This window comes from Somniosus microcephalus, chromosome 2 (assembly GCF_052327205.1).
Source record: "Somniosus microcephalus isolate GS21.2 chromosome 2, FLI_Smic_1.0, whole genome shotgun sequence".
Classification (NCBI taxonomy): Eukaryota; Metazoa; Chordata; class Chondrichthyes; order Squaliformes; family Somniosidae; genus Somniosus; species Somniosus microcephalus.
This window is the reverse complement of record NC_140988.1, coordinates 71,406,250-71,430,539: the sequence shown is the minus strand read 5'-3', so window position 1 is coordinate 71,430,539 and position 24,290 is coordinate 71,406,250. Positions and strand designations below refer to the sequence as shown.

At 46.3% G+C, this 24,290-nt stretch overlaps 1 protein-coding gene across 8 annotated transcripts in view; it reads right to left on the bottom strand.

Annotated features, from left to right (window-relative positions):
* LOC147122761 (tryptophan 2,3-dioxygenase-like) overlaps positions 1–18,731 on the bottom strand; it is a 150,425-nt gene extending 131,694 nt beyond the window's left edge. For 3 of the 8 annotated variants that reach the window (XR_015081564.1, XR_015081565.1, XM_086010339.1), the window contains exon 1: positions 18,611–18,719. Coding sequence is in view for 5 of the 8 variants with exons in the window: in XM_086010339.1 (XP_085866465.1) it covers positions 18,611–18,645 (35 nt within the window). In the remaining 3 variants the exon portion in view is untranslated. Of the gene's footprint in view, positions 1–18,610 lie in introns of all 8 variants that reach the window. The other 5 variants (XM_086010385.1, XM_086010374.1, XM_086010329.1 and 2 more) reach the window with 5 other exon arrangements.
* Between the last annotated feature and the right edge of the window lie 5,559 nt (positions 18,732–24,290).

The window sequence follows — 24,290 nt, the reverse complement described above, 5'->3', positions numbered from 1 at the left end:
GTACTGTTCCAGAGTCTATCGAATTTTGGAAGATGACCAGCAATGCATCTACTATTTCTAGGGCCACTTCCTTAAGTACCCTAGGATGTAGATTATCAGGCCCTGGGGATTTATCGGCCCTCAATCCCATCAATTTCCCTAACACCATTTCCCTTCAAATACTGATTTCTATCAGTTCCTCCCTTTCATTAGACCCTATGTTCCCCGACATCTTTGGGAGGATATTTGTGTCCTCCTTTGTGAAGACAGAACCAAAGTATGTATTTATTTGGTCTCCATTTCTTTGTTCCCCATTATAAATTCCCCTGCTTCTGACCGCAAGGGACCTACGCTTGACTTCACTGATCTTTTTCTCTTCACATATCTATAAAAGCTTTTACAGTCAGTTTTTATGTTCCCTGCAAGCTTACTCTCATACTCTATTTTCCCCCTCTTAATTAATCCCTTTGTCCTCCTTTGTTGGATCCTAAACTGCTCCCAATCCTCAGGTTTACTGCTTTTTCTGGCCAATTTATATGCCCTCTCCTTGGACCTTATGCTATCCCTAATTTCTCTTGTTAGCCACAGTTGATTCACCTTTTTTGTTTTATTTTTCTGCCAAACTGGGATGAACAAATTCTGTAGTTCATCCATGCAATCTTCGAATGTTTGCCATTCCCCTTCTACCGTCAACCCTTTGAGTGACATTCCCCAATCAATCCTACCCAACTCGCACCTCATACCATCGTAGTCTCCTTTATTTAAATTCAGGACCCTAGTCTCTGAGTCAACTATTTCACTCTCCATCTTAATGAAGAATTCTATCGTATTATGATTGTTCCGACCCAAGGGGCCTCGCACAACATGATTGCTAATTAATCCTTTCTCGTTACATAATACCTAGTCTAAGATGGCCTGATCTCTAGTTGGTTCCTCAACATATTGATCCAGGAAACCATCCCGTATACACTCCAGGAATTCCTCCTCTACAGTATTGTTACTAATTTGGTTAGCCCAATCTATATGTAGATTAAAGTCACCCATGATAACTGCTGTGCCCTTATTGTTCACTTCTCTAATTTCCCATTTAGTGCCATCCCCGACCTCCGCATTACTGTTTGGAGGTCTATATACCACTCCCACTAACGTTTTCTGCCCCTTGGTATTTCTCAGTTCTACCCATACAGATTCCACATCATCAGAGCTAATATCCTTCCTTTCAATTGTGTTAATCCCCTCTTTAACCAGCAATGCTACCCCACCTCCTTTTCCTTTCTGCCTATCTTTCCTGAATATTGAATACCCCTGGATGTTGAGTTCCCAGCCTTGGCCACCCTGGAGCCATGTTTCCATAATCCCAATCATATCATATTGGTTTACCTCTATTTGTGCAGCTAATTCATCCACCTTATTATGAATGCTCCTCGCATTAAGACACAAAGCCTTCAGGCTTGTTTTTTTAACGCTCTTAGATCTTTTAGAATTATTATTTACTGTGGCCATGTTTGATTTAAACCCTTGATTTCTCTGCCTGTCACTTTTGTTTTTCTCCTTCCTGTCTTTTGCTTTTATCCTTGCTTCCCTTTCCTCTGTTTCCCCGCTCAGGTTCCCAACCCCCTGCCATTTCGGTTTAAACCCTCCCCCAGAGCACTAGCAAACACTTCCCCTAGGACATCGGTCCTGGCCCTGCCCAGGTGCAAACCGTCCGGTTTGAACTGGTCCCACCTCCCCCAGAACCGGTTCCAATGTCCCAGGAATTTGACTCCCTCCCCCTGGCACCATTCCTCTAGCCACGTATTCATCTGAAATATCCTTCTATTTCTACTCTGACTAGCACGTGGCACTGGTAGCAATCCTGAGATTACTACCTTTGAGGTCCTGTTTTTTAATTTACCTCCTAACTCCCTATATTCAGCTTTTAGGACCTCATCCCATTTTTTACCTATATTGTTGGCACCTATATGCACCACGACAACTGGTTGTTCACCCTCCCCCTCCAGAATGCCCTGCAGCCGCTCCGAGACATCCTTGACCCTTGCACCAAGGAGGCAACGCACATCCTGGAGTCTTGTTTGAGGCCGCAGAAAAGCCTATCTATTCCCCTTACAGTAGAATCCCCTATTACATTAGCTCTCCCCCTCTTTTTCCTCCCGTCCTGTGCAGCAGAGCCACCCCTGGTGCCAGGAAGTTGGCTGCTGCTGCCTTCCTCTGGTAAGCCATCCCCCCCATCAGTATCCAAAGCTGTATATCTGTTTGAGAGGGGGATGGCCACAGGGGACCCCTGCACTACCTGCCTGTGCCTCGTACGCTGCCTGTTGGTCACCCGTTCCCTTTCTGCCTGTGCCACCTTTATCTGCGGTGTGACCAACTGATTAAATGTGCTATCCACGACGTCCTGAGCATCGCGAATGGTCCAGTATGTATTCAATCGCTGCTCCAGCACCGCAATGCGGTCTGCCAGTAGCTGCAGCTGGACACACTTCCTGCACATGTAGTTGTCAGGGACACAGGAAGTGTCCCTGAGTTCCCACATAGTGCAGGAGGAGCATACCACGGCACCGGGCTGTCCTGCCATGACTTACCCTTTAATTAATTGAAATTAAATTAAATCAAATCAATCCCACCAATTACACTACAGATAAATGAGATATTTTAGGGCCCTGGTTTACCAACAGTCCCCGCTACACCACAGAGACCCTAGAAACTATAAACCACAGAGTTAAAGTTTAAAAAAGAAAGAAATACTCACTAACCAATCACTTACCTGCTTTCTGGTGATGTCACACTTCGCTTACTTTTTACTTCTCTCCCTCTCTGAGATTGGAGATTAGTACGCTGTGGGGCCTACCTGTTCTCTGGGGGCCTTTTAAAGCCTCGCCGCTCACGTTTCCCACCACCGCCGCTGACGCTGCCATCTATTACATCAGCTATTACATCAGGTACCTTAAGCTGTCTCACCTTGGACCTCAGAATCAGACCAAGATGAGCCCCAGCACCAACAGCACCAACCACATCAGCAGCTGCAGCAACCACACCAGCAGCCTTCTCCTCAATGACCTGATGCTCCACAGAAGAGAGGCGGGAACCACAGGGCTGCAGTGTGCCGGAGGCAATACCCCCAACATAGGGTATACAGGCAGAGGATGAGCTTCCTGGACATGACTGAGCAGCTGTGCTTCAGGAGGCTCGGTCTATCACAGAATCATAGAAAGTTACAGCATGAAGGAAGCCATTTCAGCCCATCATGTCCGCGCCAGCCAACAAAGAGCTATCCAGCCTAATCCCACTTCCCAGCTCTTGGTCCGTAGCCCTGCAGGTTAGAGCATCCCAAGTGCACATCCAAGTACTTTTTAAATGTGGTTAGGGTTCCTGCCTCTACCATCCTTTCAGGCAGTGAGTTCCAGACTCCCACAACCCTCTGGGTAAAGAAATTTCTCCTCAAATCCCCTCTAAACCTTCCACCAGTTACTTTAAATCTGTGCCCCCTGGTTTTTGGCCCCTCTGCTAAGGGAAATAGATCCTTTCTATCCACTTTATCTATGCTCCTCATAATTTTATACACCTCAATAAGGTCTCCCCTCAGCCTCCTCTGTTCCAAGGAAAACAGATCCAGCCTATCCAGTCTTTCCTCATAGCTAAGTTTCTCTACTCCCGGCAACATCCGTGTAAATCTCCTCTGTAGCCTCTCTAGTGCAATCACATCTTTCCTATAATGTGGTGACCAGAACTGCATGCAGTACTCTAGGTGTGGCCAGCTTTTTCACAGACATTTGTAGCTTGCTGGAACAAGACCTGCTGCCCAGAGGACCCGGTGGACGTGCCTTACTGTGGCTGTCAAAGTCACCACCGCCCTCAACTTCTTCACCTCAGGCTCCTTCCAGGGATCTGCAGCAGACATTTGCAGTCGGCCACCCACAGATGCATCACCCAGGTAACCAATGCCATGTTTGACAAGTCAGCCAATTATGTCAACTTTGCCACAGATGAAGCCAGTATTACTGAGTGAGCGCTTGGTTTTGTGACTCTGGCTGGCTTCCCACAGGTACAGGGTGTCATCGACTGCACACATGTGGCCATCAAGGCACCCCCACATCACTCAGGAGTGTTTGTGAACCACAAGGGCTTCCACTCCCTCAATGTGCAGCTCATTTGCAACCATAAAAAGATCATCATGTGTCTGTGTGCCAGATTCCCTGGCAGCTGTCATGACTCTTTTGTGCTGCGGCAGTCCATCCTCCCTCAGCACTTTGCACCTCCAAACAGGCTTACCGGCTTGGAGACAAGGGCTATCCACTGAAGATGTGGCTCATGCCAAGTACTGAGGCCCGGGAGTGTTTTAATGAGAGCCACATGTCCACCAGATGTGTCATAGAGCAGACAATAAGCATGCTGAAGATGCGTTTCAGTTGCCTTGACAGATCTGGAGGAACCCTTCAGTATGCACCAGCCAGGGTCTCCAGAATCATTGTTGTTTGCTGCACACTGCCCAACGTAACGCAGCAGCGAGGATTGGAGCTGCAGGAGGAGCAAGGCTCTGAGTGCACAGCCTCTTCAGAGGAGGAGAAGAGGTGGAAGAGGAGGAAGAGGTGGAAGACAAGGAAGAGAAGGAGGAACCTGAGGTGGTGGTGGCACCAGCAGCGGCACACGTTGAGGCCGGGATGGCCTCCTAATGGCCAGATTTACTTAACTTACTCCATTCACCCACATGGCTGCCACATGTTATACTAAGTTTCCCCCTCCCAATAGCACCATAAAGCAGGCCTACAATGACCAAGCCATTCCTCTCACTCAAACCCCCATTGCTCAATGTTAAGTAATGTCTCACCATTCACTTCATGTGACGAGGCCACTTCCCAGGTAGCAGGCAAAAATGGACAAGACCAAAAAGTGGTGCAAAGAAATAAATTCATCAGTGTCATAAATATAACTGAAACTTATCAATAATGTTTGTTCATACACCCTTGTTCATCTAGGATTGTGTATTTTTTATTTTCCTGGTGCTTCTATGAGGTGCAACCCCTGTGGCTTCAGCAGAGGTAGAGGCAGGCTGCTCACTTTCCTGCTGTGAATGCTTCAACACTTTTGGCGGACATCTTCTGGGTTTTGGAGCCTGTGAGGGCCCCGCCTAAGACTGCTCCTCCTGCAACTGTGCAGGAGCAAACTCGGCCATCAGGATCCAAGGCAGCATGTTGGACTCTGACTGAGGGGGAGGCAATGGAGGAGTTGTGGGAATGCTTTGAGCAGAGCCCCCACTTCCATGTCCCCTCTCACCATCATCCCTCTCATAGGCCACCAGCACTTCCCTGCTAGCAAGGAGATGGAGAGCACCTTGCTGCACAGCAGTGGGGCGATGAAGGCCCAAGTCTACGTTTATACCCCTCCTCGAGATGAGGTAAATGAGCGTCTGCCATCTGTTGTCCACAGCAAGTATATTCTCGTTGTACTGGCGCATTTGCTGCTCCATGCAGGTGGCCATCCTTTCCCTGGAACAGCACATCGTCACCATCGCTTGCGATATGGTGGTGCTCATGTAGGAGGTGGACTCCTCCATTCTCTGTACAGTTGCATACATCGTGGCTGCAAAAGCTGCCAGAGCCTCGTGCAATTGTTGCTGCCCCTCCAGGATCACCCTCTTTCTCGATGGCCCCCGAGGTTCAGCAGCTGCAACACCTCAGCAGAGCTTGGAGCATCCTGCGCCCTCCAGCAAGGACTCTCCACTGCTGTCCCTGTCAACACCATCTGCTGTTGCTCACTTGTGAAGTGTGAGACACCGGGTGACAACACTACTCTATCTCGCACAGAACCCACAGAGGTGTGCGTATCTGCACTGGTGCTGGGTGCGCTTGGGTCAGTCGTCTTCCTCCTCCGGCTGGACATTGGGTGGGGACACTTGATGGAACTGTGGGAGAGTAAAGAGATTAATTAGAAGTGTTATATTAAGAATGGGTAATGTTACCATTATGCACATGATGGCATTTCACTGTGTGAGTGACTGCTGTATGCCATGTGTCTGTATGAGATGTAATTCTGTCACCAGGTTGCTGGGATGTCCCCCTCTCTCCATCTCCTACCGCCAGCAGTTCTGCAACTCCAGAGATCTCCAGGGCCTCCTCCTCTGCTGGAGTCAACTGAGTGAAGACTGGAGTGACATGACATTGCCAAATGGCCTCCTTCTGTGGTGCTACTTGCTATGATTGCATTAGGACGAGGGTGAGTGTCAGTGGTAGTTAGTCAGATGGGGATGTAAATATGTAGACAGAAAGGGATAGGTGGACCTGTAAGGTAGGTTGGTGTGAGGAATGATGTGTAGGTGTAGGCTTGGGAAAGCAGAATGATGGGGATGTGTTGACAGGCATATCAGGATGTAGGTGAATGTGGCATTGCACTCACCTTTCCTGACCTCATGAGATCATTGAATCTTCTGAGGCACTGGATCCACATCCTCCTCACCACATCCCTGCTGCTGAGGTCCTCTGCGATCTCCAACCATGCCCTTGTTGTGTCTTTAGGTGGTATTTTGCGTCTATCACCAGGGAAGAGGACCTCCTTGTGTGCTCTTACTGACTGCACCAGAACATTGAGGGAGGCAGCATTGAATCTTGGTGCAGCCCTCTGCCTTGTCTCCATGATCCACACTTTTATCAGTTTTATGATGCTACTCAGACCTCTGGATACCAACTTATTAATTCCTACATCAACCTTCAAATGAAATGTGTGCAAGGCTGCTTTAAATATCCGTGCTGGAAATGAGTCATCAATGACGTCATCAGGCCCGCTCCATTTAATTGGGCCAAGAAATGCACGTGACTACTTTAATTGGGACCATTAAGTAAAAGTTGCACTTCAGAACTTCAGAACACGCTGTTCGCATCTTTGGGTTCCCGACCCGCTATGCGGCCCACACGAACGCAACCTGACTCCAAGCTAAAGATCCGTCCGACATCTTTGACCAAGGTTCTGGTTATTTGTCCAAATATCTCTTCTTGTGGTTTAGTATAGCAACTTGGGATGTTTTACTATGTTAAAGATGCTATATAAATGCAATTTATTTTTGTTGTTCTTCTATTATGTAATGTATTATTCTACTGTATAATGGGGTATTCTATTGTGTAATGGGGTATGCTATTGTATAAGATTTAGAACAGAGCCGGATAGCCTTTTTTTACACTGTGTTGTGAGGCTATGGCAGCTACTTGCAGAGTTAGTGATTAATATAACTTTAGCAATCAGACAGTAATGGTACATAGAAATTACAACATGGAAACAGGCAGCTTGGGCCAACCAATCTGTTGGTGTTTATCCTCCATACAAACAGCAGTCCTAAACCAGTACGCCCACCCTATTCCCATATCCCTTTATCTTCCTTTACTGCAACCAACTATCAAACCTATTTTTAAAAGTTGATCTCTGCTTTAATCACTAACTCTGGCAGTACATTCTAGTCAGAAGGTACCCCACAGTGTTACCTTGTTTTGGCTCTGTAGATGCAATCTAATCCTGTAACATGGGCTGGCAATTTCATCTAAGCTGTTCCTGCCCTACCTACTGAAAGTGTGGTGGAAACCCCATTTCCGGCGGCCGATTTTATCCCAACTCGCTCAGCAGAAACCTGGCAGTGGGCAGTTAAAATCTCCCTGGCTCGTACCTGTTCGAAAGCCGACATCACCACAACATCTGCAATTTTAACCTGCTCTCCTGAGCCGGCAGCAAGGACACATGCCTGGAGCCAACAGGGTCCTTCTTTATGTCTGCATGTTACGGCTCAATGACATTATTGAGACCCAACTGTAATTTTAACTCAGGCCAGAGCGCGGAATCCACCTGGAGTTAAAATCAGGGGGTTCTGCTGCACTTCCGGCAAAGTTATGATGGTGGAGAGGGAAATTTCCAGTGGCAGTGTTAGAATTTACAGTTACAGCTTCTGTATTAAAGTTTACAGTTTGTTAATTAATTTTGAATTTAGAAAGAAAAAACTTTTATTTATACAGCATCTAATTACATCCAATGTTCCAAAGTGCTTTAACTTCTGAAGTACAGCCACTATTATTACAGTACGGTGGCAAACACAGCAGCCACTTTGCACACAACAGAGTTCCATAAACAGTAAATTAATGAATAACCAAATCTTGTATTTATATAGTGCCTTTAAGGTAACTTAAAAGATGGGTGGCCAGCAACTGAAAATCAGATCGCACCTCGGCCAATCACTAATGCCCAATGCCTGCCTGATGCAATGTAAATGGGCGAGCAGTCTGCAGGCTTTAAACAGGCAGGATGCTGCTTAAATATGCAGATCAGTATCTTACGCCAGAGGTAGGTACTCAGCTCAGGGCCAAACAGGATGTCAAGATAGCAAACCGTGGTTAAGTCTGAGACAGCTGGGGCTGTGGAGGAAGATGGAACTGATCCGATTTGTGCCAATGCTCAAGATGATGGCTTTAGCCCCAAGCATAAATAAATGAGATTTAAAACAATAAATTAATTATGCCACAAGAATATTAACTGCTAACGTTGTACCATTGTTTAAAAAGGGAGGAAGGGATAAATCGAGCAATTACAGGCCAGTTAGTTTAACCTCGGTGGTGGGCAAATTACTGGAATCAATTCTGAGGGACAGAATAAACCTTCATTTAGAAAGACACAGATTAATCAAGGACAGTCAGTACGCTTTTGTTAAGGGAAGGTCATGTCTGACTAACTTGATTGAATTCTTTGAGGAGGTAACAAGGAGGGTTGATGAGGGCAGTGTATTTGATGTAGTCTACATGGATTTTAGCAAGGCTTTTGACAAGGTCCCACATGGCAGTTTGATCAAAAAAGTAAAAGCCCATGGGATCCAAGGGAGAGTGGCAAATTAGATTCAAAATTGGCTCAGTGGCAAAGGGTAATGGTTGAAGGGAGTTTTGTGACTGGAAGGCTGTTTGCAGTGGGGTTCCACAGGGCTCAGTGCTCAGTCCCTTACTTTTTGTAGTATATATTAATGTTTTAGACTTAAATGTAGGGGGCATGATAAAGAAATTTGCAGATGATACAAAAATTGGCTGTGTGGTTGAGTCATAGAGTCATAGAGTTATACAGCACAGAAAGAGGCCCTTCGACCCATCGCGTCCACGCCGGCCATCAAGCCCTGTCTAATCTAATCCCATTTTCCAGCATTTGGTCCATAGCCTTGTATGCTATGGCATTTCAAGTGCTCATCCAAATGCTTCTTGAATGTTGTGAGGGTTCCTGCCTCTACCACCCTTTCAGGCAGTGAGTTCCAGATTCCAACCATGCTCTGGGTGAAAAAGTTCTTCCTCAAATCCCCTCTAAACCTCCTGCCCCTTACCTTGAATCTATGCCCCCTTGTTTTTGACCCCTCTACTAAGGGAAAAAGTTCCTTTCTATCGACCCTATCTAAGCCCCTCATAATTTTGTATACCTCAATCAGGTCCCCCCTCAGCCTTCTCTGCTCCAAGGAAAACAACCCCAGCCTGTCCAGTCTTTCTTCATAGCTGAAGCACTCCAGCCCAGGTAACATCCTGGTGAATCTCCTCTGCACCCTCTCCAAAGCAATCACATCCTTCCTATAGTGTGGCGACCAGAACTGCACACAGTATTCCAGCTGTGGCCTAACCAGCATTTTGTACAGCTCCATCATAACCTCCCTGCTCTTATATTCTATGCCTCGGCTAATGAAGGCAAGTATCCCATATGCCTTTTTAACCACCTTATCCACCTGTTCTGCTGCCTTCAGGGATCTATGTACATGCACACCAAGGTCCCTCTGATCCTCTGTCTTTCCTAGGGTCTTACCATTCATTGTGTATTCCCATACCTTGTTAGTCCCTCCAAAATGCATCACCTCACACTTTTCAGGGTTAAATTCCATTAGCCACTGTTCCGCCCATCTGACCAACCCATCTATATCATCCTGCAGACTGAGGCTACCCTCCTCGCTATTTACCACCCCACCAATTTTCGTGTCATCTGCGAACTTACTGATCATACCATTTACATTCACATTGATGTGCCTCAATAATCCCGAGACTCGATGTTAGCGGAACAAAACAAGGCTTTTATTAACTTAGAAGATAACACGCAGTGGAGAGAGGTATCTTCCATCTGGAGCTCTGCAGTACTGGATATGAGGCCAGACTGAGCTGGCTTACATAGAGGCCAGGTATGGGCGGAGCCCTACACACAACACATTCCATACATTCCAATATACAATACAATGGTGAGGAGAAACCTGAAACCAACCACAGTCACAGGCAATACAATGGTGAGGGGAAACCTGAAACCAACCACAGTCACAGGCAGTGATGAATGGAATATTTCATCACACACATCCAAATCATTAATGTAGACCACAAACAGCAAGGGACCCAGCACCGATCCCTGTGGTACCCCACTGGACACAGGCTTCCAGTCACAAAAACAACCTTCGACCATCACCCTCTGCCTTCTACCACTAAGCCAGTTTTGGATCCAATGTGCCAAGGCACCCTGGATCCCATGGGCTCTTACCTTCTTGACCAGTCTCCTGTGCGGGACTTATCGAAAGCCTTACTGAAATCCATGTATACCACATCCACTGCACTACCCTCATCCACACACCTAGTCACCCCCTCAAAAAATTCAATCAAATTGGTCAGACATGATCTTCCCTTGACAAAGCTATGCTGACTATCCCTGATTAATCCTTGCCTCTCCAAGTGGAGACTAATTCTGTCCCTCAGAATTTTTTCCAATAGTTTCCCTACCACTGATGTTAGGCTCACTGGCCTGTAATTCCCTGGTTTATCCCTACTACCCTTCTTGAATAATGGTACTACGTTAGCTGTTCTCCAGTCCTCTGGCACATCCCCTGTGGCCAGAGAGGTTTTGAAAATTTGTGTCAGAGCCCCTGCAAGCTCCTCCTTTGCCTCACACAGCAGCCTGGGATACATCTCGTCCGGGCCTGGGGATTTATCCACTTTTAAGCCTGCTAAAACCGCTAGTGACAGTGAGGAGGAAAGCTTTCGACTGCAGGAAGATATTGATAAACTGGTCGGTCGGGCAGAAAAGTGGCAAATGGAATTCAATCCGGAAAAGTGTGAGGTAATACATTTGGGGAGGGGCAACAAGGCAAGGGAATACACAATTAATGGGAGGATACTGAGAGGTGTGGAGGAACAGTATGTCCACAGATCCTTAAAGGTAGCAGGACAGGTCGATAAAGTAGTTAAAAAGGCATATGGAATGCTTTCCTTTATTAGCTGATGCATAGAATATAAGAGCAGGGAAGTTATACTAGAATTGTATACAACACTGGTTAGGCCACAACTTGAGCACTGCATGCAGTTCTGGTCGCCACATTACAGGAAGGATGTGATTGCACTGGAGAGGGTGCAGAGGAGATTTACGAGGATGTTGCCAGGACTGGAAAACTTTAGTTATGAGGAAAGATTGGATAGGCTGGGGTTGTATAAAATTATGAGGGGCCTAGATAGAGTGGACAGGAAGAACCTATTTCTCTTAGCAGAGGGGTCAAGAACCTGTGGGTATAGATTTAAAGTATTTGGTAGAAGGATTAGAGGGGAGATGAGGGAAAAAAAATTCACCCAGAGGGTGGTGGGGATCTGGAACTCACTGCTCGAAAGGGTGCTAGGGACAGAAACCCTCATCACATAATTGGATATGCACTTGAAGAGCTGTAACCTACAGGGCTATTGAACCAAGAGCTGGAAGGTGGGATGCAGCTGGGTAGCTCTTTTCTGACCGGCACGGACACGAGGGGCCGAATGCCCTCTTTCTGTGTTGTAATTTTTCTATGGTTCTATGATTAAGAACAAAAAGTAGATTTCTGCCACAAGTATGTTTATGTGTACACACACATTCAGCGGTTATGTGAACACGTAGCAATGTGCCTGGATACAGTCTTCATGAAAAAGCATTTGGAAATGTTTTGGTACATTCAACATGAATTTGTACTTATTTAGTGCTTTTAACATACCAAAACTTCCAAAAGCATTTTTCAAGGTGGATTGGACATCAAGCAGGAGTTAAGGGAGACAGTAAAACACATCATTTCAATGCAATGTTTCTGCAACTATTGAGCATTGTACTGCAGCTCTCAGTCTCAGACTGGTATCTGGGGAACGTGATGTAAAGCTGGCAGAGCCACATTTTCCAGCTGACTACAGGTCACACTGAAGTCAGCAATAAAGGACCGAACATTTTCGGAATCGAGACCAGTTCAGTCAAAATTCATCTCTGACTAGATGAAGAGCAGTTTCATGATTTAATGATTTGGCTTTTTTTTTGTTTCAAGCAATCAGCAGATGGATCTGTAAAGCTTTACTGATCAGATCCTCAAACTAATGGGCAAAACTTGTTACTTGTTTTTTAGCTTATTCCCTGAGGCAGAAAATATGATAAGATGGGAAGACAGCAATATAAATAGGAAAACATTCTCAAATCTGTAATTTCTTTGATGATAGTTGGTCATATTTTGTAAATGTATTTTGATGAGTCAATGCTATTGTGAGGCCAAGTAATATTCCTGGCACTTTCTTCTTCCTGCAGCACTATAATGCTGAAGCTCAAAGGTTTAAACAGGTGGTTGGGGGATCTAATTGCCTGATAGGGTTTGTGTGATATTACTATTGATTTAACAGTGCAGTGGTATGTTTCACATCATTACTATCCTTCTAGCTTGACTGATGATCACAGCAGTTTAATATATTTGGATATGGTTAACATATTGGGTAAGGGTATGAAGAGATATGGAGCAAAGGCAGGAAAGTGGAGTTGATGTGCAGATTAGCCATGATCTAATTGAATGGTGGAGTCTATCTTGTACTTTTAGTGCAATGTATGTACCTTTAAGGGGAGAACTACTTTTTACAGCTCCTGTATACTGTAGTACCGGCAGTGACCACACCTGTATATAAACCCTGAGTAGTGATCTGTACAATTAGTTCTAGAGTAACCCTCATTCAGTAAAAACCTGTTGAATCATTCCCTGCAGTCTGTTGTCTTGATTATTGAAGGACACAACATCATACACGGATCTAACAGTGGCGATGAGCAAGTTCGAACCTACCTGCAACTCTGCATCACCTCCCAGGGATTCGCTCCTGGAGAACAGTGGAAGAAGGTTGAGTCCAGAAGCACGGGCGTCGACCACGGGCAACCGCCCAGTCATCCAGCGGAGATCTGAGCATCGCAGTGGAGGCTGTCGAGAGCCAGACTTGGCTTTCCACTCACGGTGGTCCAGCGAAACGGGCTGGCAAAAGGTACTGCGCAGACCCTTCCCGGACAGCGATGGGCTAGGGCCCGACTGAGTGGCACAGAAAAAGGCCGAGCAGCATCGATGGGGGAGAGAGAGAGGGCAGAGCGCACAGGGCGCAGCCGGTGTTCAGGACCGAGCGGCGTCAATGGGGGAGAGAGACGAGAGAGAGCAGAGCGCAGCCATTGTTCAAGGGCCGAGCAGCGTCAATGGGGGAGAGAGACGAGAGATAGCAGAGCGCAGCCGGTGTTCAAGGGCCGAGCAGCGTCAATGGGGGAGAGAGGCGCGCAGGAAAACGCGAGGCGCTGCCATTTGCCATGAGGACCGCCGAGAGCAGCGTTGGCAGCAGCGCGGGAGGCGCCATTTTAAGCCGCAGCAGGGAAGAAAGGAAAGCGCGGGAGACGTCATTTTAAGCCGCAGCGGGGAAGAAAGGAAAGCGCGGGAGACGCCATTTTAAGCCAGTCTAACCACACCCAAAAATGCCGAAGAGTGGCAGTATCACAGCACTCGACAATGAAGTCGAAGATTGGACGACATATGTCGAACGCATAGAAGTATACTGCAAGGCGAATGAAGTGCCAGATGACAAGAAAGCGCTGGTATTGTTGAATTCAATGGGTGCAAAAACGTATGGCTTAATACGAAACCTAGTAACCCCAGAGAAGCCAGTAGAAAAGGATTTTGAAAACATAGTGTCAATCCTACAGGACCACTTAAACCCCACACCGCTGCTGATAGCAGAAAGATTTAAGTTTCACAAAAGGAACCAGCATAAAGATGAAAGTAATGCTGAGTATTTAACAGAACTGTGCAAGCTATTGAAACACTGCCAGTTTGGAACGGGACTAGCAGATACTTTAAGGGACAAGTTTGTGTGTGGGCTTCAAAGTGAAGGAACCCAGAAACAGCTTCTATCAGAAAAGGATCTTAAGCTGGAAAAGGCTTTCAGCATTGCAGTATCACACGAAGCAGCAGCACGGGGCGCTGCAGAGATACAACGGAGACCGCAAGAATATGGCACAAATGAAATGTCATACGGAACAGTGAAGTGCTATCGCTGCGGCAGAACAACACACGACCATAATGATTGCTGGTTCAAGGACAAAGTGTGCAGAGAGTGTGGAAAAGTAGGACACATAACAAGAGTCTGCAGGTCGGGAAAGGAAACCAGCAGCAAGAAATCTCCACAGGAGAAGTACAAGAAGGTACATAAGGTGACGGAGAGTAGTTCAGACAAACAGAAGAGTGATACAGACTCCGGAAGCAAGGAGCTGGGTTGTCTGAAACTACATAATGTGATCAAAATGGAGGATCACCAAACTATCTGGGTCACGCTCAAGATAGCAGGAGTCCAAGTGAAAATGGAATTGGACACAGGATCAGCCCTAACAGTCATAAACCGAAGGGACTATAAGCGGCTATTCTCACATATACCCTTGAGAGATACAAAGATTGTCTTGAAGACGTACACGGGGCAAAAAGTCTAGCCCAAAGGAAAAATAAGGATGAACGTTATATATAACGGCAAGGAAACACCAAAAATGGACCTATATGTATTGCCAGATGGAGGACCACCACTACTAGGACATGAATGGATCCGGAAGATACAGCTAGATTGGCATTCCATACAGGCACTGACTGTGGCTGACAAAAAGGATGATGACGTCACACCTGGGCGACTGTCAAAGATCCTAACTGACGTGAAAGAAGTGTTCCAGCAAGGACTCGGAACACTAAAAGGCATGACAGCGATGATTAAAATTGAAGAAAACGCAAGCCCAAAATTTTTTAAGGCCACACCGGTATCTTATGCGATCCGCCCAGCCGTCGAAGCAGAGCTGGAGAGTCTGGAACGCTCAGGTGTACTGTCCAAGGTAGACTGGAGCGAGTGGGCTACACCCATCATCCCTGTGATGAAAAAGTCATTGAGCAGCACGCCTGGGGAACCAAGGAAGGTTCGCATCTGTGGGGACTGTAAGGTAACAGTGAACCCGGTCCTTCACACCGTACAATATCCACTTCCGCGGATTGAAGATATTTTCGCCTCGCTATCTGGAGGGAAATGCTTCACTAAGATTGATCTGGCCCAGGCGTATCTGCAAATGGAGGTAGAAGAAGCATCAAAAAAATATCTCACAGTCAACACCCATAAAGGTCTCTACCAATACAACCGGCTGGTATTCGGAGTAGCATCAGCTCCGGCTATTTGGCAGAGGGCAATGGAACAAGTCCTGCAAGGGATCCCAGGGACCCAGTTTTATTTGGACGACATCCTGGTCACGGGCGAAAATGACAGTGATCACCTTGCCAACCTGGAGCAGGTGCTCACTAGTTTGCAGGAATATGGGCTCCGAGTTAACCGCCCCAAATGCGAGTTTTTTAGAAAACAGATCTCGTATTGTGGCCACGTTACCGATAAAGAGGGGTTACATAAGTCCCCAGAGAAGATTGAGGCAGTAGTCAGGGCTCCAGCACCGGAAAATGTGTCACAACTGAGGTCGTTCCTCGGGCTGGTAAACTACTACCATAAGTTCTTGCCAAATTTGTCTACAGTACTACACCCACTGAACACCCTACTGCAAACTGGGGTGCCATGGAAGTGGAGTGACGAATGTAGACGAGCTTTCCAGAAGAGCAAAACACTAATTACATCGAAAGAGGTATTGGCCCATTACAACCCGGCATTACCAATTTGGTTGGCATGTGATGCGTTACCCTACGGCATTGGAGCGGTGCTGTCGCACAAATTCTCGGACGGCTCAGAGAGGCCAATAGCCTTTGCGTCACAATCACTAACCTCAGCCGAGCGTAACTACGCCCAGATTGACAGGGAGGCCCTCAGCCTAGTGTGGGGAGTGAAAAAGTTCAATCACTATCTGCACGGGCAGAAGTTCACCTTGCTGACTGACCACCAACCACTTGTCTCCATCTTTAATCCAAAGAAGGGCGTTCCGGTGATGACTGCGCAACGGCTACAAAGATGGTCCCTTTTTGAAGGGGTGCACCAATATGAAATCGAGCATAAGGGCACGAAACAGCATGGAAACGCTGATGGGCTACCACGCCTGCCACTGCCTACTGCGGAGGAAGCACCAGCAGTGGATCCTGTCGAAATATTTCATTCGACTATAATTGAATGCTTGCCAGTAACTAACGCTGGTATAAAGAAGGAGACCCAAAATGACCCAACACTGTCTCGGGTATATGATTTGATGGTGAAGGGATGGCCAGCACATGGCGACTCACTGTTACCAGCATTCTCATCCAGAAGAGAACAGCTGTCAGTATGCCAGGGGACCTTGATGTGTGGATCCCGAGTGGTAAGTCCACCCAAGTTAAGGGAGAGAGTGCTCAATGAGCTTCACGAAGGTCATCTGGGAGGGGTGAAAATGAAAAGCCTTGCTAGGGCTTATGTGTGGTGGCCGGGGATCGATCAGCAAATCGAGGACCTGACCAAGAGCTGCTCAGGATGCCAGAAGGTCCAAAATGCACCACCACATGCCCCTCTACACCCATGGGAGTGGCCCTCATCTCCATGGCAATGGGTGCATATTGATTTTGCTGGTCCATTCATGGACTCAATGTTTTTAATAGCCGTGGATGCGCACTCGAAATGGCCTGAGGTGATCAAAATGTCCTCCACCACCACGGAGAAAACTATTGCAGTCCTACGGACCATTTTTGCCAGGAACGGCTTGCCAGAGCAGATTTGCTCTGATAACGGACCACAGTTTGTGTCCGAAGAGTTTTAAAGATTTATGAAAAGGAATGGGGTAAGGCATTACACATCCGCCCCGTATCATCCAGCCACAAATGGATTGGCTGAGAGGTTCGTACAAACCTTTAAGAAGGCAATAAAGGCTATGTACAATGACAACATTCCGCTGCAGCACAAGGTGGACAATTTCCTGTTCGCCTACCGGAATGCGACACATGCAGTCACCAACCAGAACCCAGCCATGATGTTCTTTAACCGAAGGTTAAGATCTCGCCTGGATTTGCTCAGACCAAACGTACGAAGAGATGTTGAGAGTAAGCAATTCCAGCACATCCATGAGAAGCCAACAAGGAGCTTCAACGTAGGGCAACCAGTCTTGGCCCGGGACTACCGAACAGAAAAATGGCAGCCAGGAACGATATGCACACGGCAGGGCCCACTAATGTACACAGTGGACGTTGGGGAGAGCATCGTGAGATGCCATGCTGACCAGATCCTAGAGTCACAGGAACAAGTCAACCCCATGCCTCGCCCATACGTACCTGGTGATGAACCTGACGTACAGGTAGCATCTACCCCAGAAACAGTAGCATCGGAAGCTGATGAACCAACCGACGACAGGGGGCCAGAATCGCCTCCGCACCAAGAGCAAGACACTCGGGAAAGGCGCTATCCAGAAAGGATCAGGAGGCCTCCCCAAAGACTGAATTTATAAATAGACTATTTTCAGCTAATGTTGCATGTTAAAAGTGTTAATTGTTAAATGAGTGTTATGGTACTGTTAATCTAAAAGGGGAGGAATTGTAATGTATGTACCTTTAAGGGGAGAACTACTTTTTACAGCTCCTGTATACTGTAGTACCGGCAGTGACTGCACCGGTATATAAACCCTGAGTAGTGATCTGTATAGTTCGTTCTAGAGTAACCCTGATTCAGTAAACACCTGTTGAATCATTCCCTGCAGTCTGTTGTCTGATTATTGAAGGACACAACATTAAGATACACGGATCTAACAGTTAGTATAACACGAATCATCACAATAGTATAAAGCTCTGGTCAGACCTTCCTGCCTTCCATCCTCATGATCTTAAATGTCTCTGAATAAAATTATTTCATTTGGATTGTCATGTTTTAGATTGAGACTAAATTCACCTACATTCTGATTAAGGCGGTTACTATTGTGCTTAATATATCTTGGCACTTAGGGCACTAAGTTAATTATGAAATGTTGGGCAAACCTTTCATCTGTCCTCATACAACGCTAAAATGCTATGACAAATTACACTAAGACATTACTGATTCATTAGTGTTTGTAATTATATATTGCCTTTTTACAGCAACTGTCTTACAATGCTCTTCACAATCAATTATTTTTGAACTGTAGTTCACATGGCGTGTGTATGTCAGCATGACAATTACAGCTGTCCAACACTTCCCCTTTCATTTAAAAACAATAATAACCACCGAGTCAGGTCGAATCAGTTAACGACTATTTATTTCTACCTTCTATTTTCCCTCACAAAATGTGCCTGTAACCTCGACATTTAGAGCCAGAGGTGCGCAATTACCGATAAATATAGCACTTAAAATCTAACGTAAAAATTTTAAAGCCCTTTTGAATTAAAATCTCATATGCTAAAACGTGAAGTAAAACTTACTGTGATTTACTCCCTCGGAATGGACACCCACTCATGATTGTGCGCGCTCGCCCCGTCCAACGCTCAATTCCTCTTGTTCTTTGCTGCGTTTTTCTACGAATTGGACGCAAATTACCCTCTTTTCCCCTTTAAAATGAGTTCCCCTATCGGTCCCGACCAATCAACGGTAGAACTGCGGTGTGTGTAAGGAGGTAACATTTGCTACGCAAATATTAAGAGAAAAATAACTTACACAAACTTCAGTCAGCGTCCAGATCAGTCCACGTAAATGTAATTATTGACAGACACTTTAACACACACCCCGAGAAGCCCGCAGGATCAGCCCTCTGCTCCCTGACACTGGCGAGACTTACTGTACAAATCTACATCTATATAGCAACAAAACATATTGCTCCTTTATTTAAAAAAAATCGTTAATCTGATTTATAACCCGCACGATAATATATGGAGAGTAAGTTGATTTGATATCAGACGCAATTAACAAAAATAAAGATTACAAATATCGGTGCGCATTATGTAATTCCAAACGAATCCGTGCATTATCATCAGCTGGTTGTTTTGTGCTGGACCCGCAAATACGCTTTACCATTAAAATTGGCTAAAACATCGCCTTAACGTTTGGATCTTAGGTACACCTCTGCCACAGAGGGATAGGTGTTCCTGAGATATGGCTACAGAATAATCAGGACTGGGAATTAAACATTGCAGGGTATGACGTTTTTAGAAGAGATAGAGACAAAGGGGAGGTGGAGTAGCTGTACTTATTAGGGATAACATAATGGCAGTAGAAAAAAGTGACCAGCTATCAGCAAGACAGATATAGAATCCATGTGGATAGAGATAAAAGACAATCGGCCAACATTTGCGATCGGAGGCTTCCCGCGGGCGGATGCCTCCGACCTGTAAAATATCTATGAAAATACTTGGTGGCCCGGGAGATATGGAAACTCACGGTCCTGGGCCTCTCCGGGTCCGCGCGGGCAGAGCCCCACGTATCCCAGGGGCGCAGGTGGTTCATAGGCGCCCCATGGGATCATGTGGGCCGACTTAACCAATAAAAGAAGGGAATTCCCATTCATACTTATTGGAGTTCTGTGTGTACGGAACTGTCATAAGTATGAATGGGGATCAGTTAAAAAATACACCAACACATGAAATACATTTTAAAAAATTAAATATTTAAAATTAATTAAAATGCCATTTCATTAAATATTTTAAACAAAAAATTAATTTTTTGGAAAAAAAAATGTTTTTACGGGGCTAAAAGTAAACTTACCTTATTGAAGAGTATTTTTAATTTATGAATGAGTGATAACATTTTATTTTTCTATTTTTTAAAACACTTATGCTGGTAAAAGCAAGCCTTATGCCAGCTTTTACCAGGCATAAGAATTTGATAGGCTCTCAGCGGGCGGAAGTTGTGCAAATGGCGCAACTCGCCACCCACAGATGCCCATCCCCTGGGGATGCGGAGGATCTGATTGCAAATGCCGGGTTTTAGCGCATGCGCTTCGCATGCCTAAATCCGAAGCTTGCATGGCCCCTACGGGCACGTGCATACCTCATACGCACCGGTAAGGGTCACAAAATACTGCCCAATAAAAGATCAAACACACTAATGGGGCTAGTCTACAGACCATCTAATAGTGGAAGGGAGGTGGAGGAACATAAGTACATAAGAAATAGGGGCAGGAGTAGGCCATTCGGCCCCTTGAGCCTGCTCCGCCATTCAATAAGATCATGGCTGATCTGGTTGTAGTGTCTGTACCTTTAAGAGCCCCTGTGTACTGTAATACCGGTAGTGACCACTCGGGTATATAAGCCTGTATAGCGTCTTGTATCTTTTAGTTCACCTCCAGACTTTGTTCAGTAAACACCTGTTAAACCAACTCCTGCATTCCGTGTCTCCATTAACACACGGATACAACAGTGGCGACGAATTGGAAACGGACTTACCTGCAATTCGGCAGCACCTCAAGGAGATCGATTCCTCAGACGAAGGTCGAAGAAAAAAGAACTGTGAGTTCACCAGCTAGCCGGGCTGGTGGCAGGTACTGCACTAATCCTTCCTGGGCGGCGGGCTGGGGCTCGATCGGGTGGCTCTGCAGCGGGGCCGAGCAGCGAGTCGGAAGGCGAAGGCAAACAGAGTCGGAAGGTGGAGCACTCGGGAGACGGCCGGCGCTGCAAAGCAGGTCGGCATTTGGACCAAGCAGAGGGAGGGAAAAGTCCCAGAGAGTCCGGCGGGAACGAGTCTCCAACTATTAAAAATATCTGTGTAAATAAAAACCGCGGAGAACAGTTTGTCAGCAGTGGCAGCGGCAGGAAAGCGCGGGAGGCGCCATTTTTTCTCGGCAGGGAAGAAAGGAAAGCGCGGGAGGTGCCATTTTTGATTTTCAGGATGCCTAAGACTGGCAATATTACTGCTTTCGATAGTGATATAGAGGATTGGACCACATATGTGGAAAGAGTGGAGGTATATTGCACAGCGAATGAAGCAGAGGATGATAAAAAGGCATCGGTACTTCTAAATCTGATGGGCGCAAGGACATACGGGCTGTTAAGAAACTTAATCACTCCAGCCAAACCGATGGACAAGAATTTTAAGGAGATTGTTGATACCCTACAGGAGCACTTAAACCCAACACCGCTGCTGATAGCGGAACGATTCAAATTCTTCAGGAGGAATCAGCACAAGAATGACAGTAACGCTGATTACCTCACCGAATTAAGAAAGCTGTCAAAGCACTGCCAATTCGGGGCAGGACTGGCAGATTCTCTACGCGACAAATTCATCTGCGGTCTCCTAAGTGAAGGAACACAGAAAAGGCTACTTTCTGAGAAAGATTTGACACTGGACAAGGCTTTCAGTGTGGCTGTATCATACAAAGCAGCAGCAAGAGGAGCTGCAGAGATACAGCAAAAGCCACAGGACTTCGGCACCCATGAAATGACCCGGGGTTTCGAGAGATGTTATCGCTGCGGCAGATCCACCCATGACCAGAGGGACTGCTGGTTCAAGGACAAAGCATGCAGGCAATGCGGAAAGATGGGACACATTGCACGTGTATGCTGATCTGGAAACAAAAAATCCACTGACAGAAAAAAAATCAATAAGGAAAAGTACAGAAAGGTACAAATGATGATGAACAGTAGCTCCGAAGACCAGAAGAGCGATAGCGACTCCAGAAACAAGAGACTAAGCTGTCTCAAATTAGATAATGTAATTGCCAAAGAAGATTACCAGACCATTTGGGTTACCCTCACGATAGCGGGGTCCCCAGTTAAAATGGAGCTAGATACAGGATCAGCTCTGACCGTCATAAGTCAACGGGATTACGAGCGGCTATTTCCGCATATACCTTTGAAAGACACATCCATTATCTTGAAGACATATACGGGGCAGAAAGTATGCCCCAGAGGGAAAATAAGGGTGCCTGTTGTATACAACGGCAAGGAAATACAGAAGTTGTATTTATACGTTCTGCAAGATGGTGGTCCACCGCTGTTGGGATGTGAATGGATCAGGAAGATACGGTTAGACTGGCACTCCATTCAGGCACTGACGGTGACCAGTAAGAAAAAAAATGATGATGATGTCACACCTGAACGATTAAAAGACATCTTGGCCAACGCCAAAGAAGTGTTTCAACAGGAACTAGGAACCTTGAAAGGCGTCACCGCCTCAATAAAAGTAGAAGATGTGGCAATTCCCAAGTTTTTTAAGGCAAGGCCGGTGCCATACGCAATTCGTCCAGCAGTCGAGGCAGAGCTGGAGAATTTGGAAAAGGCAGGCGTGTTATCCAAGGTAGATTGGAGCGAGTGGGCAACACCCATCGTCTCGGTCATGAAGAAAACGTTGAATAATGATAAATCTGAAGAACAGAGAAAAATTTGCATCTGTGGGGACTTCAAGGTGACTGTAAACCCGGTCCTTCACACGGTACAGTATCCTCTTCCGAGGATAGAAGATATTTTCACCTCACTATCCGGAGGGAAACGTTTCACCAAAATTGACTTGGCACAGGCTTATCTACAGTTGGAGGTTGAGGAGGCCTCTAAAAAGTATCTCACGATAAACACACACAAAGGCCTGTACCAGTACAATCGACTGGTTTTCGGAGTAGCATCAGCTCCAGCTATCTGCAAAGCGCTATGAAGCAAGTCCTGCAAGGGATTCCGGGGACTCAATGCTACCTAGACGACATCCTTGTAACAGGAGAAAACGACAATGAGCACCTTGCCAATTTGGAGCAGGTGCTCACTAGGCTGAGAGAACGGGGCCTACGAGCAAATCGCCCCAAGTGCGAATTTTTCCAGAAACAAATATCATATTGTGGCCATATAATTAACGAAGAAGGGTTGCATAAGTCACCTGAAAAAATTGAAGCGGTCATAAAAGCCCCAGCACCTGAAAATGTCTCACAATTAAGGTCGTTCCTGGGATTGATAAATTACTATCATAAATTTTTACCGAACTTGTCAACTGCTCTGCACCCTCTTAACGCACTGCTACAAACGGGAGTTATTTGGAAATGGAGCGAAGACTGTAAACGTGCCTTCCATAAATGCAAAGGCTTGATCACGTCCAAGGAAGTGTTGGCTCATTACAACCCATCACTGCCAATCAGACTGGCGTGCGATGCATGCCCTTACGGCGTAGGAGCGGTATTATCGCAGAGATTCCCTGATGGCTCGGAGCGGCCGATAGCTTTTGCGTCACGCTCATTGAACTCAGCTGAGCGTAACTATGCCCAGATCGACAGGGAAGCACTCAGCCTGGTGTGGGGAGTGAAGAAATTCAACCATTACCTACACAGACAAAAATTTACCTTGTTGACTGACCATCAACCCCTCGTCTCCATATTCAACCCTAAAAAGGGCGTTCCCATTATGACAGCGCAAAGGCTACAGAGGTGGTCCCTTTTCCTAGGGGCACACCAATATGACATAGAATACAAAGGATCAAAACAGCATGGGAATGCTGATGGTTTATCGCGCCTACCGTTGCCAACGGTAGAAGAGGCACCTACAGTGGACCCAGTGGAGATGTTCCACTCAACCATAGTGGAATGTCTACCAGTAACAAATTCTACCATTGAAAAGGAAACGAGAAATGACCCAACTCTCTCACAAGTCTACGATTTAACGGTGAAGGGATGGCCAGCACATGGCGAACCACTGTTGCCAGCATTCTCGCAAAGAAGAGAACAGCTGTCAGTGTGCCGAGGAACCTTGATGTGTGGATCCAGAGTGGTGATTCCACCCAAACTCCAGGATAAAGTGCTAAAGGAGCTTCACGAGGGGCATCTGGGTGGAGTGAAAATGAAGAACCTAGCCAGAGCGTTTGTGTGGTGGCCAGGTATCGATGGAGACATCAAAGAAATGACCAAGAGCTGTCTAGGATGCCAGAAGGTCCAAAACGCCCCACCACAAGCCCCTCTACATCCATGGGAGTGGCCCTCATCTCCATGGCAAAGGGTACATATCGACTTTGCTGGTCCATTTATGGACTCAGTGTTCTTAATCGCAGTTGATGCACACTCCAAGTGGCCGGAGGTAATAAAGATGTCCTCCACCACCACGGAAAAAACCATCACAGTATTAAGGACCATATTTGCCAGGAATGGGCTGCCGGAACAGATCTGTTCTGATAATGGACTGCAATTTGTGTCCGAAGAAT